Genomic DNA, 16122 nt, shown 5'->3' with positions numbered 1-16122 from the left:
GCTGATGCGCGGCGGGCATGTGGCGGCGCGAGACAGGCGACGTCGACGTGGGGCGGTAGGAAGCTGGGAAGAGGCGTTGTCGACAAATGAGGAGATGGGCACATGCACGCAGCGCTTCTCGCCCCATCAGCGCGATGATCCCTGCGATCTGCCGCCGCGGGAGATGGCGGGAGACGGTGCTGGGTGCGTGTGCGCGACGTGGCGGGCGTGCACGGGGGCAGCGGGGGCGGGCGGACATTGATGGCAGCGTCGGCGATGGTGGGATCGGGATCTGGGCGGCACACAGCCTCTGTTCGCACATGGAGGATTGCCGACGAGGCGGCGGCAGGATCGAAGAGGCGCCCGGATGCGCCATGCCTTTTCGGGAGGCTTTGTTTCTCGCATCTCGCAGAACGCACGCGCCACCGCCCCAGTCTGCGACTCTGCGTCTCGTCGCACCCGCCTCGTCGCCTGGCCAGCTCAGTGCCCCGCAGCCTCCACCCACTCCTCCATCCCGCGCACGCTGCATTCGCCGCGGACTGCACAGCTCACGGCCAGGATAAGCTGAGGAGCCCTTGACAGCCGGGCGGTAGTGAATTCAATTACCCACATCTGTCGTACCGATCACTTTCGGCTCGCCGACTCGACGCCAAACACCCGCCACCAGCTGTCCGCTCCTGGTCCGCTCTTCCCTCTCCCTCCTCCTCCACGCATCGTCGTCGCCCCCGCCCACGTCCCCGCCATCTCTATTTTATCCCCTATTATCTCATGCAATCCGCGCACCGCACACTCTAATATCCCATACACCGCGGGCGATGCTAGTGCAACAAGAACCATGTACACAACCCATGTCTCCCCAGGCCATCATTCCCTCCCCATTCACAACGGTTACTCCAACCACATGCCAAACGGCCACTACCACAACCAGTCCCTCCCAAATGGCCACGCTCATCCACAACAACTCTGCAGCAACCACCCCCTCCTCAGAACAACCGCTCCGCTCAGCCGCAAACACCCAAGGACCCTGTCGTCGTCGTCGGCATCCCGTCCGTCACTGTGCAGGACAACCAGCTCGTCGTGGGCGACGCACGTAGCAGTGAGTGTCTCGCTTTGTTTCCTTCCCCGCCCCTTGCCGCCTTTGGTCGCGCTTCTACGCCATCAATCCATGCTGATGTGCATGTCTCGCGTGCGTCGCAGCCTCGACGCGGTCATATACACCGCTCAAAGTGGTGGGGGACGGCTCATTCGGCACCGTCTGGCTCTGCGATTGGCATGGGACGCTACCGCCCAATACCCCGCTGTCCGCGATGCAGTGCGGCGCGGGCGCAAAGCGCGAGTACGCCGGTAAACGCCTCGTTGCCGTCAAAAGGATGAAGAAGAAGTGGGAGGGCGGATGGGATGAGTGTAAGAAGCTGAAGGAGCTTGAGGTGCGTCATCACTTTCACTTGCTGTACGCGCTCTCTAACGTGTCTCCCTTTTCCACCGGCAGTCCCTGCGTGCGATAACGTACCACCCGAATATAATCCCCCTATACGACTTCTTCCTCCTGCCGCAGACGAAAGAGCTCTACTTCGTCTTCGAGTCCATGGAGGGGAACCTATATCAACTGATCAAGACTCGAAAAGGCAAACCGCTCGCCGGCGGCCTCGTCTCGTCCATCTTCCGTCAGGTCGTCTCCGGCCTCCACCACATCCATGCGTCGGGCTACTTTCACCGCGACATGAAACCGGAGAACCTGCTGGTGACGACAACAGGTTTGTATGATTACCGGACTCTGTCGCCCATCGCACCACCAGACGCGCCTCTCGAGAAGGACGTCGTGGTGATTGTCAAACTCGCCGACTTTGGCCTCGCGCGAGAGACGCGAAGCAAACCACCATACACGGAGTATGTCTCTACGCGATGGTATCGCGCACCAGAGGTCCTCCTCAAGAGCAGGGACTACTCAAATCCTGTAGACACGTGGGCGCTCGGTACTATCATGGCGGAACTGGTCAACCTGCGGCCGCTCTTCCCAGGCCAAGGTGAGATGGACCAAGTCGCGCGTATATGTGAGCTGCTCGGTGATCCAGTGGACGACTATGGGTTGGACAACCGCGGGAAACCGATCGGGGGCGGGAGATGGCCAAGAGGTGTGAAGATGGCCAAGAAGGTGGGGTTTGAATTCCAGAAGGTGGTGGCTCCACGTTTGTGCGCATATAGGCCTAGACTCAGTTTGTCCTGTGTGGATGCTGGTGTGCAGATTGTCCCAAAGGACTTTCGCGCGCTCTTTGACCCATCGGTACCGCCCAAGCTCGTCGATTGCATATCCGATCTGCTCAAGTACGATCCTGATCAGCGACTTACTAGTTTGCAATGTCTCGAGCACCCGTACTTGATCGAGACGACCCCGCTCAATCATCCACCTCCCCCGCCGACCCAGCCACTGCAGACGGCGCTGCTTCCTACTGCGAGGGATGACCAGCGTGGATTACCCGCGGCGCTGCACTCGATATCTCCGCGACATTTACCTCCATCGCACACGTATACTTCTGTCAACCACAGGCCCGACCTTCAGCCATCCGCGCCGTTGGCTGGTGTGCGCATCCCGGACGCGTCCTCGACACATCGGACATCCTTCTTCGACACTCAATCAGTTCCCCGCGAAAGCTCGGAGTCGTCGTCCAGGTTCTCTGACTACAGGTATGATCTGCCCAACGGTGTCCACCATGTAGGTGTACCTCAGTCTGTGGTGGACGGTCAGTCGGCGTTTGACTCCTCGGCATATTCGTTCGGCGGCGACCACCTCGGGAGTACTTACTACAGCCAGCACGCTGGTCAGCCTGACTGGGATGCTATGGATGTGTCACCCCAGACTGAAGGGCTACCAGAGCATTACGTCGTCTCGAACGGCCAGACGGAGATCCAGACGTCGCCCATGGCGCGCGAGTACCCCGCACGTCCAGTCGAGCCAGAGCCGATCCACGACCCGATGCAGAACCATGAGGTCTCGCAGGCGCATGCACCCAAGCTCAGCAAGCTCGCGCCATTCGGCTTCGCCAAGAAGAGCAGCAAGTGGGGTCTGAGCATGTTCGGCGGGCACAGCGACAAGTGCCAGGTTCAAGGCCAGCCTCCACTCCCGCCGGTGCAGGAGGCGAACGTCGCGAGCGCTGGCTCAGTCCCGAGCCTGAAGCGGACGCAGTCGAGCAGCACGGACAGTCGCAGCCTGAGCGAGCTGAGCCCGATCGTGATGGAGGCGCCGTCCGCGCCGGCGACCGACGCGAAGTCGCGAAAGAAGGAGGCGGAGCGGATGAAGGCGGAGGCAGAGAAACAGCGGCGGCAGCTCGCGCAGAAGATGCAGCGTGACCAGGCGCGTGCGGTCATGGAGAAGCAGAGGCGCATGACGAAGCAGGGCGAGGGCGACGCGGCCGCGGTTGACTGGCACTGGCTCGCAGCGCAGAGCTCGACCATGAGCGTGCCCCCGCCGAGCTACCGCCCGCCCCGGGAGAAGGGCAAGCAGCCTGCGGCGACGGGCTCGATACGCCAGAGCCAGAGCCATGGTCCGAGCGCGCGGACGCTGGACGCTGCGAGTGGGAGCTATAAGGCAGATGATAGCTCGAGCTGGCGCAGGTCCGATGACGAGCGTGTGCCGAAGGCGAGGCGGCGGGAATACGATGACGATCATTCGATGTCGTCGTCTGACCTGCCGAGTGGGATGTCCGTCATCTCGTTCGCGACGGTGGACAGTGACCCGGGTCCGACGCGGTCTCGATATCGGACAAGCACGTATGCTGCCAGCAGTATGGGCCGCATGACGTCGATGAACTCGTTGCGGACGGACGACTTCTCGCTGCGGGGACGGTCGTCGACGTCGTTCTCGCTGGAGCAGAAGCTCAACGATTTCAACCTTCGCTCATCGGTAGATACGTCGTCCCTGTCAGAAGGGGCGGCTCACCACCCCCACCGCCGATGCATATGCTCTCGCTATCATCACCAACGTGGCAGCACGAACGATCCGCGAGTACGAGCGTACAGGATAGCGCAAGTTTTGTGTCGAGGAGGCCGGAAGGCATGCATCTATCGCTTCAGCCGCCCTCTCGACATCAACAGTTCCTCGGAGGGCAGCCTCAAGGCCATCCTCCGAGTCCCGGCGTTGCACCTAAGTCGGCCATCAACCCGATCTTCAAAGTCGTACGTGTTGATTGACGTTGTCTGTCCAGTAATTGACTAACAGTTGTTGGATAGCCACCATTACAGGGCTTGGATCGACCGGGGTCGTTACCACCGTTCTCGCACCTGGAGGCCGTCGCGGACGGGGAGTATCCCCCGTTGTCGCCAATGTCTTTCACATCGCCGGATGAAATCGACGACGATATGAGCTAGCATCGGTCTCTAGGCGCTTTGTACACCACCTCTGCATTGCATCCCGCGCCGCGCACGCAGGCGCACACACACACTCATTATCTTTTTGGTTTCTATTTAAACACACCCACTCTTGCTCTCATCTCATCCTCTCAAAGCTGCCATCTGTTTTCCGCAAGCTCGCACACTCACTTTGTGTCTGTCGCACCCTGTTACCTATCACTGCGCATCTGGATCGTCTCGTCTGCGTCTCGTTCCTCGCTCGCACTGCATCATCATATTCGCCCGCGCCCCGGAGGCTGCGTATTCGCACTCGTATCTGTGTGTACATGCATGTACGGCGCCCGCGGGCCTTCCAACACACACCGCACCAGCATCCCCACCCTCATCGCCCAACCCACTCACCTTCACCCGTTGTCCTGTCCTCCGCTTCACTTTCAACACTCGCGTACAATATGGTTCTCCCTCTACTCGTAGGTACATACTGTTCTGCGCCGAACGCAGCGCCTTTCTCTGTTCTTTACCGTAGATTCCGATGTATTTTTATCCACTGCTTTTGGTGGTTTGGGCAAAGGGGTTGGGCTCTCTGTGGTTGTGAGTTGCATATAGTAATTGACCTGATACCACAAACATTCCCTGTCTCTGAGCCCATGGTGTTCCGTACACTCCAAGGTACGTTGGAGATTTGGTGTCATGAGGTGCTCACGGACGGTGCACTGTACCCAAACTGCACCCTCGAAGCTAGTCTATCAGGCCATCATGACGGCGGATCCACATCTGTTACTTAGCGTGAGCCGTGAGCTGTCGCCACCTTCGCGCAGACTTGGCGCAGACGGCCAGAAATTCAAAAACGGACGGCGTGATGGGTTGTAGCGCTGATGCGCGACCGCCTTCTTCGGCGGATGCTCGGCGATCAGACGATATGGCGCTGATGCGGATGGGTCAGATCTCATCGTGCGAGCCCCCGCTCCGCTCGGATCCCTCGGGCTAGGCTGGTCTCCCCCAGATCTCATCGGTACGTTACCTCAAGCCGAGGCTCGGCACTGAGTGTCGTTTGAGTAGCACAGCAACGGCAAGCCTGCAGGCTGAGAGGATCCTGGGCTCCAGCAGGGCGAAGGGCGTGCTGACTTGAACGACCGCGAGACTGACAACGGACCAGAGAGGGTTATGCCAGTGCAAGACTTCCATCGCTCCAGTACGCCAGACTCGGAGGCGGCCACTGTCGAACGCTGAGCGGGACACTACAACATTATCATTGCGCGCACTCTGCTGCTAGCCCCTCCAAAGGTGCAATTTATGGTCGTAGAATGAGCAACTCGCTACCAACGTGTCCCCGCCTACGCTTCCCCGAGCGAACGACCAATCGACTCCATATGCCAGAGACTCGTGCTGGTCGAATCGGTTTACGACGTCCCACTGCTTGCCAGATGGCTCGGATTCGCCGCCGAGGCCGAAACGGACAATTTTGAAGCCATCGTGCATGCAGGCGACCAGCAGGTCGGTCTTGCGCTCGGGAGATGGGTGCCACTTTACACGCCAGGCGCCACCACCGACGTCAGCCTCGACGACGGGGACAAGAGGCTTGCGGACGTCGAACAAGCGAACAGTGTTATCATAGCTGCATGAAAAGTAAGGTATAGCACATGATGGATCGTAAGAATCTTGCTCACCTTCCGACGGCAAGTAGATGCTCGACGTATGGGTGACTCTGGATCGTAGTGATCCCAGCGTCGAACCTACGACGCAGGTATGGGCTGAACGTCGCCGTTAGTGAGGGCCGCAACAACGCACCTCTTGTTGACGAAGAGAGGCTGTGTAAAGTCTTGTCGAACATCCCAGGCCTTCATTTTGAGGTCGTCGCCTCCTATGTGTTCTTATTCGGAGTGTGTCTACGAGCAAGCGGGGGGATAGACAGACCTGAGTAACAACGTTGGTGTCCCAGTAGTTCCATGCAGCTATCCATGGCTCGTGATCATGCGCATGCCATGATTCTGCTACTATGAGCCCGCTTGAATTCTCTGGGCGCAGAAGCGCTAGTGACCCATCGGAAAGCGAGACAATGAGTGAGCCAAGAGAGCTTGTCCAACCGTTCACTCAGCTTCAGTATTGAAGTATTGACCCACTTGGCGAGAACATACCTGCTGGGATATCGCCGGCTAGACCAGTCGAGAGACAGGCAAAGGACTCTTTGGACGCGCATGCAATGGAGAAGGTTTGTTCGAAACTTGGTTGGGACTGTGTAACTAGCGTCACTACACAGGCATCTCCAGCTGAACTATGACTCACCTGTTTGCCTCGTAAGGCGTGAAGTGTGATGCCGCCTTCTGAGTCTGCTATAGCAAGAATAGGATCGACCGAAGGCGATGTATGACACCTGTGCCGCGTGAACACTTTGTGAGGGTTGCGCCGCTCAGCCATACTGACCACTTCATATCAAGAATTGCAGGCAGGGATGTCTTTTGTAGCAAAGGGCTATGCTGGCATTCCAGTTAGTTGAAGCATATGGAGGATGCTCTTTCGGACGTACAACTGAAGCTCATCCTCCGCGTCGACCCCAAAGAGCAGACATTCACCGGTTCTCTTCTGTTTGGGACGTTCGGCGGGCGGAGGCGTGCCCTCGTTCGGTTCATTGTCAATTGTGTGTGCTGGCTGCTCAAGGTTGTAGGTCCCACAGACGAACACATTGTGATAACTTGGATGAGGACAGAACTCGACAGAGTCGGCTGGCCAGACGGTGTCGAATGCGGTCATTGCATGTATGCGTTCAAAGGTTTCGTGTGGTGCTAGGACAAACACTTAGAGTAGCTTCAAAGAATACGGGATCTGGACATACGGACAATTGAATATTTCCGCCGCGGTCGGATCAGCGTGCCATGAGGAGGCGTAGGTGCTCGGAAAGGCAAGTAATCGGGTTGCATGGGCGCCTCCTCTCGAGGCCACTTACCTGGTCGCGTCTCGCCATCCTGCCCGTCCCCCATCCTTCGTCCGTGAAGCCAGCTGACTGGCTTAGCATCATCTACAGCTCGTCAGCTCAAACCCTCACACACGACCTTGGACTTGGAAGCGGGCTCTAAGCCCGGGAGAACCGACCAAGATGGCGACTAATATGCGTGGGCTCACGCAGGTACGTAGTAGCATTCAGAGTGGGGATATTGCTCATGCTTGCATATGTAGTTCATCGCGGACATTCGAGGAGCGAGAGTCCGCGAGTTGGAGGAGAAGAGGATCAACAAGGAGATGGCGAACATCAGGAAGAGGTTCAAAGGCACGTCATACCACTTCCCCAGCGCCCTCACCCTAATGTCGGTGAACAGACGGCAACTTGGATGGCTATCAGAAGAAGAAGTGAGACTGGCGCACATCTGCTACTCATATACTGACGTATGGTTGCAGATATGTCGCCAAGGTCATCTTCACATACATACTGGGTACAAGGTCGATGTCGGGCACATGGAGGCAGTCAACCTCATCTCGAGTCCAAATACAGCGAGAAGCAGATTGTAAGCATAACTAGATGTGTTCCCTGTCATGAACCAAATGTGCCCAGGGCTATCTCGCAGTCACCCTCCTTATGCACGAGAACTCCGACTTCCTGCGCCTTGTCGTGAACTCCATCCGTAAGACCTAAACGACAAAACGAGATCAGCAACTGTCTGGCATTACACGCCATCGCAAATGTAGGTGGGCAGGAGATGGCGGAAGCTTTGGCGGAGGACGTACATCGCTTGCTGATTTCCCCGTACGTCATGCGTATTTGTGATGTCGCATGCCGTAGGCTGAAATATGTGTTACAGAACATCACCAACCTTTGTGAGGAAAAAAGCTGCGTTGACCTTGCTGAGGCTATACCGGAAACACCCAGACGTCCTCCCTGCCGCCGAATGGGCTCTACGGATAGTCTCCTTGATGGATGACGGAGACCTGGTGAGCGCAAGAGCAAGTGTAGCCTTCGGAACGTGCCTTACACGACTGAAAGGGTGTAGTAATATGTGTCACTAGCTTGGTCATGGCGATGGCTCAAGACCACCTCGATGCATACGCGGTGTGTTACACCAAGGCCGTAGACAGGCTCAACAAGGTATGTGACTGCGTGATCCCGAAGCGCGTCGAGTCTGACACATAGTGGCAGCTTGTCATTGAGCATGAATATAGCGCAACATACGCGTATTACAAAGTGCCATCGCCATGGCTTCAGGTCAAGCTCTTGCGATTGCTGCAATATTATCCCCCTTCAGGTTCGTCATGACCGTGCCATCCAGTTCGTTTTGCTCACCTCAGAATAGAGGATCCGACACTACTGGCCGTCATGTACAAGGTCCTTGAGACCACCATGAACAACTGTGCCGAACCTTCACGCAATGTGCAACACAACAACGCTCAGCATGCTGTCCTCTTCGAGGCTATCAGCCTCGCCATCCATCTTGACACTGACTCACCACTGGTCAACACCGCTGCTGTCCTCCTTGCACGCTTCATCAGTTCGAAGGAGACGAATGTCCGTTACCTTGGTCTGGACACCATGGCACAACTTGCTGCTCGCACGGAGAATCTCGATGCCATCAAGAAACATCAGGGGACAATCATCCTCTCTCTGCGCGACAAAGACATCTCGGTCCGACGTCGTGCACTCGACTTGCTTTACAGTATGTGCGACACGGACAACAGCGAGCTGATCGTCGGTGAGCTTCTACGATACCTCAAGATTGCGGACTATGGCTTGCGCGAGGAGATGGTGCTGAAGATCGCAATCTTGACGGAGAAGTATGCCAGTACATACAAGTGGTATGTCGACACCATTCTGGAACTGCTCAGTGCTGCTGGCGACCACGTTGGCGAGGAGGTCTGGTATCGTGTCGTCCAGATTGTGACGAATACGGAGGATCTGCAAGGGTATGCAGCGAAGGTAGTGTTTGAGTACTTGCGCTCGCCCTCGTCACACGAGAGCCTGGTCAAAGTCGGCGGATATATCCTCGGAGAATATGGTCACCTAATTGCCAACGAGACTGGGTACAGCCCCATCGAGCAGTTCCAGGTCCTCCATTCGAAATCCCAATTCTGCGCGGCGCCCACTCGCGCTCTCCTCCTTTCGACATACATCAAATGGGTGAACGTCTTCCCCGAGATCAAGCCGCAGCTCGTGAACGTGTTCGAACGCTATCGACACGTGCTCGACGTCGACCTCCAGCAGCGCGCATGCGAGTTCTTCGCACTCGCATCGCGTCCGGACGATGACGAATTGCTGCAGAACGTCTGCGAAGAAATCCCGCCGTTCCCGCCGCGCGAGAGCGCACTACTTGGCAGACTCAAGACCAAGGGTGGAGACAAGTCCGATACCCCTCTGGAGCGTACGTCGACGAAGAAGACGGCGAAGAAGCCGACTTTCCCCCAGCCAAATGGTAATGGGAGCGCGACCAATGGCAATGGGACCGACATTGCAAGCTCGCTCATGGGTCTGGAGATCACATCCTCATCAAACGCCCAATCACCGACGTCCCAACCAGACCTATCGCAAACACCCGCCGCACTAGCTGAAAAGGGGATACCGATGTTGACGGTGGGGCCCAACGTCGAGCGGTGGTTCGACAAGCTGCTCCACGGTGCCGAGGGCGTGCTTTACGAGGACGTGCAGATCCAGATTGGTATCAAGTCGCGGTACCACGGACACCTTGGCCAGCTCGCGATCTACATGGGCAACAAGATCTCCGCGCCGTTCACTTCGTTCACCGCGACGCTGCACGTCGACAACTCAGACGCGCTCTCCGCCACGTTTGCCAAGATCGCACCAAGTACGATCGCGCCGCGGACGCAGTCGCAGCAGCTCGTGCACGTCGAGTGCAAGAAGCCGTTCACGAAACCGCCCGTCCTGAGCGTGTCCTTCCTCGCGGGCTCGCACCAGACGATCGCGGTGCGCCTCCCGATCGTGTTGACGAAGTTCGTGGAGCACGTCAAATTGGGCCAGGCGGACTTCTTCGAGCGATGGCGATTGATCGGCGGGCCGCCTCGAGAAGCCCAGCAGGTGTTCCCGATCACCCTCGACGAGTCGGGGCACGTCGACCGCAGCAAGCAGCGCCAGGTCGTCTCCGGCTTCAACCTGAACGTCCTCGATGGCATCGACCCGAATCCCGACAACATCGTGGCCGCTGGCATCCTGCACATGTCGACCGACGGCAAGGTGGGCTGCTTGATGAGATTGGAGCCGAATCGAGAAGCCAAGGTATGTTTGCGTTTGCTCCGCGAACGATCTGCGATCGGAATTCTGATATGTTCTGCAGCTCTGTCGAATCACCGTCCGCAGCACGTCTGAGGACGTTGCGGCAGAGGCGATGAAGCTCGTTATGAAGCCCCTCAACGCGGACTCACCGTCATGACACTCGCTGGCCCGTTCTGCTCTCCATTGACAATGTCTCCTTCGTTCGCGACGATTTATGGATTCTACATAGTACGTGTATTGCTATACTGACGAGCATAATATATGTGAAAAGCGAAAAATACATGCGTCCGTGTCTGAGGGCTATCGTCGCAGGATGCCGCGGAAGATGCTCTTCCGCTTCCTGGCCGAGTCGTCAGTAGAGTCGTTGCTAGCTTCCTGCGTCCGTGTCGAGGACCGTGTCAGCCGTTCCCACTTCCTTTCCGGTCGAGGGCAGAGTCGGTCGACGAAGACCGCGGGTGCTTGACGAATGGGGCGATTGGACGCCGCAGAGACCGCATCCGGTCTGGTGAGGGTATACTCTCCACAACGTTGGGAGCTGACTGCGACAACATAGGTTCTGGATCACTCGTGGGGCTCATCGGCATGGACTCCGGTTCTGTGCGCGGCGACGAGTCCGCAGTCCCCGGCGCTGTCGACGGTCGCGCGAACTTCTTGGGAAGCTTCGGGCTCTTCGGGAGGGATATCCTCCGTTCCCGCCGCCCCGGGATCTTCATCGGCGACGTCGGTGAGGGAGGGAGGGGCACACTGGCGGCGAGCGGTGAGGATATGCTCGGCTGCGAGGGCTGGCGGCGGGGCTTGCTCGCGAGCTGGCTGACGCGGAAGAGCGCGCGCTCCTCGACCTGCAGGCACCGCGCGCAGAACTCGTCGAAGTGGTCGCCGGTGCCGGAGTGGATGGGCGTCGCGGGCGTGTAGTTGCGCGCGCGGGCGTAGCGCACGACGAGCGCGCTGACGACGGCGAGGTGCCGCGGGAGGTCGAGGACGTGCGGGAGGAGGGGCGTCGCTTCGCGGTAGAGCACGGGCGCGGCGAGCCCGCGCTGGCGGAGGGTGTGCATGATGCGCAGCCGGTCGTTCTTGTCGTTCGGCGGCGGGGACGTGGGGCTGGGCGATTGGGGCTCGGGTGTCGAGACGACGACGATGTAGTCGACCATTTGCGGGATGCTGCTGCTCAGGAAGTCCTTCACGCCGCGCATGAAGTCCTCCTTCTGCACGCTCTGCGATCCCGCGTGTCAGCGCTAGACGGCGAGGTGGTGCTGCTCGCTTACTGAGTTCAGGTTGGCGAGGTTCTGGATGACCTTCGCAATCAAAGTCAAGCTCCGCTGTACGCGAGCGTCCGGCAAACCTTGACAAGCACGTATTGTGAGAACGAATTACTCTGGCCGTACACGAAACCACTGACCTGCCCAGAGTCCGAACAAGTGGGGGTGCAGGATGGCAGGGACCATGAACCGCAGGAAGCAAACGCCGACACGCTCTGCGACGGGAGGTCCCTATTCTGCTCGTCCCGCAGCCCGTACCGCCTCTCCACCAGCCGGCGGATGTGCTCAAACAGCCTCCGCATCTCCCTGTCCAACCAAGCCCCAATCAGCGACAGCGCGGACAACGGGACAGCGGGGAACGTACACCGGACACGCGTGCCGCGCCTCGTAGATCGCGTTCCAAAACTCCTGGCACCAATACACGAGCGCCTCGACGCTCTTCTCCGTGCTGCGCGCGCCCTTGCCTGAGCGCACGGGGTCGACCTCGATCGTGACCTTGTCCATGCACACGCGGCGCACGGGCGTACCGACGCTCGCCTCGAGGAACGCGCCCCCGTAGCGCGCCATGAAGAGCTCGACCGTCTTCGTCAGGACGGTGTTCCCGCGGCTGGGCGGGGCAGGCGGGCGTTAGCTTTCCGGACGACAATGAGTGATGAGGGGCAGTCCTACAAGAGCGTGTTGTGCGCTGCGGGCGGGTGGTCAGTCCGGTGGGGCTAGGACGGGAGTAGAGAGACTTGCATGATAGTGTGCCGTCGACCTCCCGGTCGGCCATCTCCATGATGTCGTGGACGAGCCTGTCCTTGGCGATGGCGATGGCGATGATGTGGTGCGGTATCGTGTTCTTGAGCTTGAGGCGTGACTCGAGGTCGACTAGCCAGTCCAGACTGTTTCTTGACTTGAACGTCTACTGAGAGTGAGCAAACCTGCGTCCCCACAGGACTCACGACTCCACCTACCTGGAGAAGCCCGGAATACTCGGCGAACGGGAGTATGATCTCTCTGTAGGGGCCTAAGTAACGACAGCAAACTTCACAGCCTGAGCGAAGCACTAACTCGTCGACCCTGATCTTAAGCCTCAGCTCGCCGGTCTGCGCACACGTCCCCGGTACGGGCGACAGTACGGGGAACCACCCGTCGATATGCTCGCCCCGCCTAAAGTTCATCAGCGCGACGGACACCACGCCGAGCACCACAGGCTTCGACATGCGCTTCTCCCTCAGCACGACGACCTCGAGGTTCTCAAACTGCGGCAGGTCCGCGAGCACGAAGCGCTCGAGCCAGTCGGGCGCGCCGAGCCCGCGTTTGACCGTCGTGCGGCCGCAGAGGCAGCCGTCGACGAAGACCTCGCAGTACACGTCCATGTCGAGCGCGTCCGGCTCGCCGCGCGCGGTGTCGGGCTCGCCCGCCACCAGGCTCGACGGGTCGTCCGACACGCCGCCCGCGCCACGGCCGGGCCGGGCACGAGCGGGCGCGCGGTGCCGAGGTTGCGGCCCTGGAGGCAGGTGAGCTCGACCTGGCGCCACATGCGGTAGAGCCCGCCGTCGGAGGGCGAGAGCCAGCGGCCGTACGTCTCGGGCACAGCGTAGGAGCGGAGGAGGGCGAGCCAGAGGTTGAGCGTGTCTTCGTCGGGGAAGTGGAGGAAGACGGGGTCGGAGGAGGGCACGGCACACCACATCTGGCCGCTGCGGTCAATGCGGTCAGGATCACCCGGGGTAAGGGAGAAAGGGGAGAATGGGCGCACGGTACGCAGTAGATGCCCAGGCAGTCCTTTCGGTCGAAGAGTGAATGATGGATAGGCCGGATATCTGTGTGATTAAGGGAATATACGTAGATCGATTGATACAACATAGTTTCCTGGTAACGAACGGATGTCGGGGCGATGTCGACAACGAGGCGTTGGATACGCACTTCTAGATATACATGCAGAATACACGCTTCGTCCTCTTGCATCAATACGCATGTTGCAGGCTTCCATTGTTCGGTAGGGGAGTGGCGTCCAAGACTGAGCCAACTGGTTTTCTCTGAAGCAATGGAGTTGGATCGGCCACGGCGAGAATGACGCGTCGCACTCACCCTTGACCCTCCTGGAGGCGGAGTCGGTGGATCTCCTCGAGGATTCGCTGGATTTGTCGAGCTTGTCCTGGCTGCGCTTGTATAGAACGGTTGGCTGTAGCGGGAAGCGGCACACGGTGTTATCTGGAGTGCATCTGAGCTCTGGAGACGCGTCGCACCTTGCGCAACGCCGCAGAGGCCTTTGCGGAGAGGCATACTTCGACATTGACGCGGAATTCCCTACCGGTGGACGAGAGAGTTCCGACGCGAGAGTGGCGGGTGCGAGGTGGACGGCCGCCTGGGAGACATGGAGGAGGACATGGGTATGGGAGTGGGCTACAGAGAGTTAAGCTACAGAAGAGCAGCGGTGCGCGAGGATTTAAGGCAGGCGTTGACCGGAAGCGGCGAGGACGCCTGCGAGAATCGGGGCGATTGGCGCTGCTTGGGTGCCGTAAGAGGCAGACCGCCTGACGGACTGATGGACGGGCAGCGGACGGGTGAGTGCGCGGGTTGCGGGTGAGGGGATATTATAGCGGAGAGCGACGACGCAGAGCAGGCCGGAGCGGGAGGCGCGCGGGCCATGGACTCTTTATTAGCGTGTCCGATCGCCCACAACAACAGATCTGATCGTCCCTCCGCGCCTGCCCCGCCCCCTGCCCGCCGGCCCGCCTCTTCCTGCCCATCGTCCACCTCGTCCTCGGCCTCTCCTGCGCGACCTCATCCTCGTTGTCTGGTGTGGTGGCACGCCCTCTTACCCCACCTTCGTGTCCGGATCAGCGCCTATGATCAGGCCAAATGTCGCCCTCAGCAACCCGCCACTCACGCTCTCTCCTCCGAACGCGCGCACCGCAGACCCGTACGCAGCGATGAAACAACCATCTCCCGCATCAATCCGCTCTAATTAGACCGCTCGACAGCGAAGACCCTGCGCCGCATCAAGGGTATTCACTGTCGGTGCGAGCACTGGACGCCACATTTCGACCGCACTACGTTAGGCTACAGGCATCACACGCCGGGCGCGGGACTCGCGGCTGCGCCTTCCGGCTGCTGACACTGATGCTAATGGAGGCAGGGACTGACGGATAGGAGTTTTAGGAGATGTAGGTGTGACCGCCATATGAAGTCATGGAGCGCACACTTCAGCCGATAGGTTGGCCTCCCGATATGTGTATCAGGTACCGCACTGCGTTCGGGACGGGTCATGTCCCGCTCTCACTGCAAGGTGAGCCAAAAACCCCGCGTAGGGGATAGTCCTACTGCTGCGCACTGCGATGCAATATTGCGAGACCCTTGAGGGTAAGTGTGATAGCCATCAAGTACCCTGGATACTCTCAGACTAACTGTAGTTGAAAGGTTCTTAGTACAGTATTCACATCTACTCGATCTGCCCGGCGGCGCCGAGTGAGCGGTACTTCACACTATCTTAGTGATGTGGCATTTACCTCGGAGTCGCGCGACCGTCGATGGGATGCCTGTGTGGCACCGAAACGATACAAATACGCTCCCTTTGGCAGACCACGCTGTCTCAGCCGCACCTGGGCCCTCTCCCGAATGCACGGACTCTACTCTGACTCTTGTCTGAGGCTGCTTCCTGCGACTCTAGGCCTCGCGCTGCCTTCACTAGTGGCGATGGATCCTTCAACTTGCGATCACACTACACAGACAGACGTTTCAGCCACTGGACACTCCGTGCATCTCACACACTTCTTTACACTGTTCTAGGCCTCCGGCGCACACTAGACTTCCATCCACCGAAAGAAATTTGTCGGAGTCCATTGTCAGCAATCATATATGTCTCCAAGCTTGCATCTCAGCTCCTCCCTGGTTATTACAACAGCGAAACCAAGACAATCCGCTACTCTCCTGCTTGACCGTTGACTCCGCGCTCTTGATCCGGAGCCGATGCTCGCCTGACAGTGTTGGCTTCCTGTCAGGGCGGCAACGCTGAGGCGTATAGGCTCAAGGACAACCCGTGCGCCAATTGGCATCCTGTCAAGTCACCTCAACCCAGGTTTCTACTGCTATCAGTGGCAGATCGTCACGCGTGGTTTGGCCTGAACGCTGCGAATACCTTTCGTTGGATCATGGCTCGGACTCCTTGCTGTAGCTTTGATCTCTTGGCTGGGATCATCCTACTGATCACCGCGCCAAGCTTGAAGCTCCAGCCCAGGTTCCACTCTCATCCTCCGAGTCGTATACTCTCCCACCCCCGGTTCAGTCCAGACTCACCGATCCACTGCTAGACCAGACATCAACACATCGGCTCAGGTACGGCCCGGGTCG

The 16122-nt window shown here is 58.9% G+C and overlaps 4 protein-coding genes across 4 annotated transcripts; 2 read left to right on the top strand and 2 right to left on the bottom strand.

The window, feature by feature from the left end:
• Positions 1-827: 827 nt before the first annotated feature.
• On the top strand, positions 828-4341 carry B0H18DRAFT_1081814 (kinase-like domain-containing protein; the record flags this gene model as incomplete). The annotated part of the gene is made up of 7 exons (XM_048031448.1): positions 828-866; positions 949-1075; positions 1177-1406; positions 1469-2152; positions 2222-3877; positions 3964-4149; positions 4204-4341. 7 exons carry the CDS (start codon positions 828-830, stop codon positions 4339-4341), a joined length of 3060 nt encoding a protein of 1019 aa, XP_047900798.1.
• Positions 4342-5592: 1251 nt separating this feature from the next.
• Positions 5593-7071, bottom strand: B0H18DRAFT_1081813 (WD-40 repeat-containing protein; the record flags this gene model as incomplete). Its single annotated transcript, XM_048031447.1, has 9 exons — positions 5593-5938; positions 5991-6056; positions 6112-6161; positions 6238-6397; positions 6459-6476; positions 6506-6555; positions 6607-6694; positions 6745-6792; positions 6848-7071. The coding sequence occupies 9 exons, from the start codon at positions 7069-7071 to the stop codon at positions 5593-5595; spliced, it is 1050 nt and encodes a 349-aa protein (XP_047900797.1).
• Positions 7072-7259: 188 nt separating this feature from the next.
• B0H18DRAFT_971901 (Adaptor protein complex AP-2 alpha subunit) lies at positions 7260-10810 on the top strand. The gene is made up of 10 exons (XM_048043836.1): positions 7260-7444; positions 7495-7585; positions 7727-7779; positions 7868-7924; positions 7962-8059; positions 8115-8244; positions 8297-8398; positions 8450-8555; positions 8604-10534; positions 10593-10810. The coding sequence occupies exons 1-10, from the start codon at positions 7415-7417 to the stop codon at positions 10686-10688; spliced, it is 2694 nt and encodes an 897-aa protein (XP_047900796.1). The 5' UTR covers positions 7260-7414; the 3' UTR covers positions 10689-10810.
• A 119-nt stretch (positions 10811-10929) lies between these two features.
• B0H18DRAFT_1113509 (Rho GTPase activation protein) lies at positions 10930-14055 on the bottom strand (the record flags this gene model as incomplete). The annotated part of the gene is made up of 12 exons (XM_048032958.1): positions 10930-11742; positions 11794-11823; positions 11871-12093; positions 12152-12394; positions 12457-12472; positions 12508-12691; positions 12744-12786; positions 12841-13184; positions 13250-13469; positions 13529-13808; positions 13861-13983; positions 14019-14055. The coding sequence occupies 12 exons, from the start codon at positions 14053-14055 to the stop codon at positions 10930-10932; spliced, it is 2556 nt and encodes an 851-aa protein (XP_047900795.1).
• Between the last annotated feature and the right edge of the window lie 2067 nt (positions 14056-16122).

The sequence above is a fragment of the Fomitopsis serialis genome (genome assembly GCF_022376445.1).
Source record: "Fomitopsis serialis strain Sig1Antser10 chromosome Unknown B0H18scaffold_2, whole genome shotgun sequence".
Taxonomy (NCBI): domain Eukaryota; kingdom Fungi; phylum Basidiomycota; class Agaricomycetes; order Polyporales; family Fomitopsidaceae; genus Fomitopsis; species Fomitopsis serialis.
The sequence above is the reverse complement of the archived record's forward strand: the minus strand, read 5'-3'. Positions and strand labels throughout refer to the sequence as shown.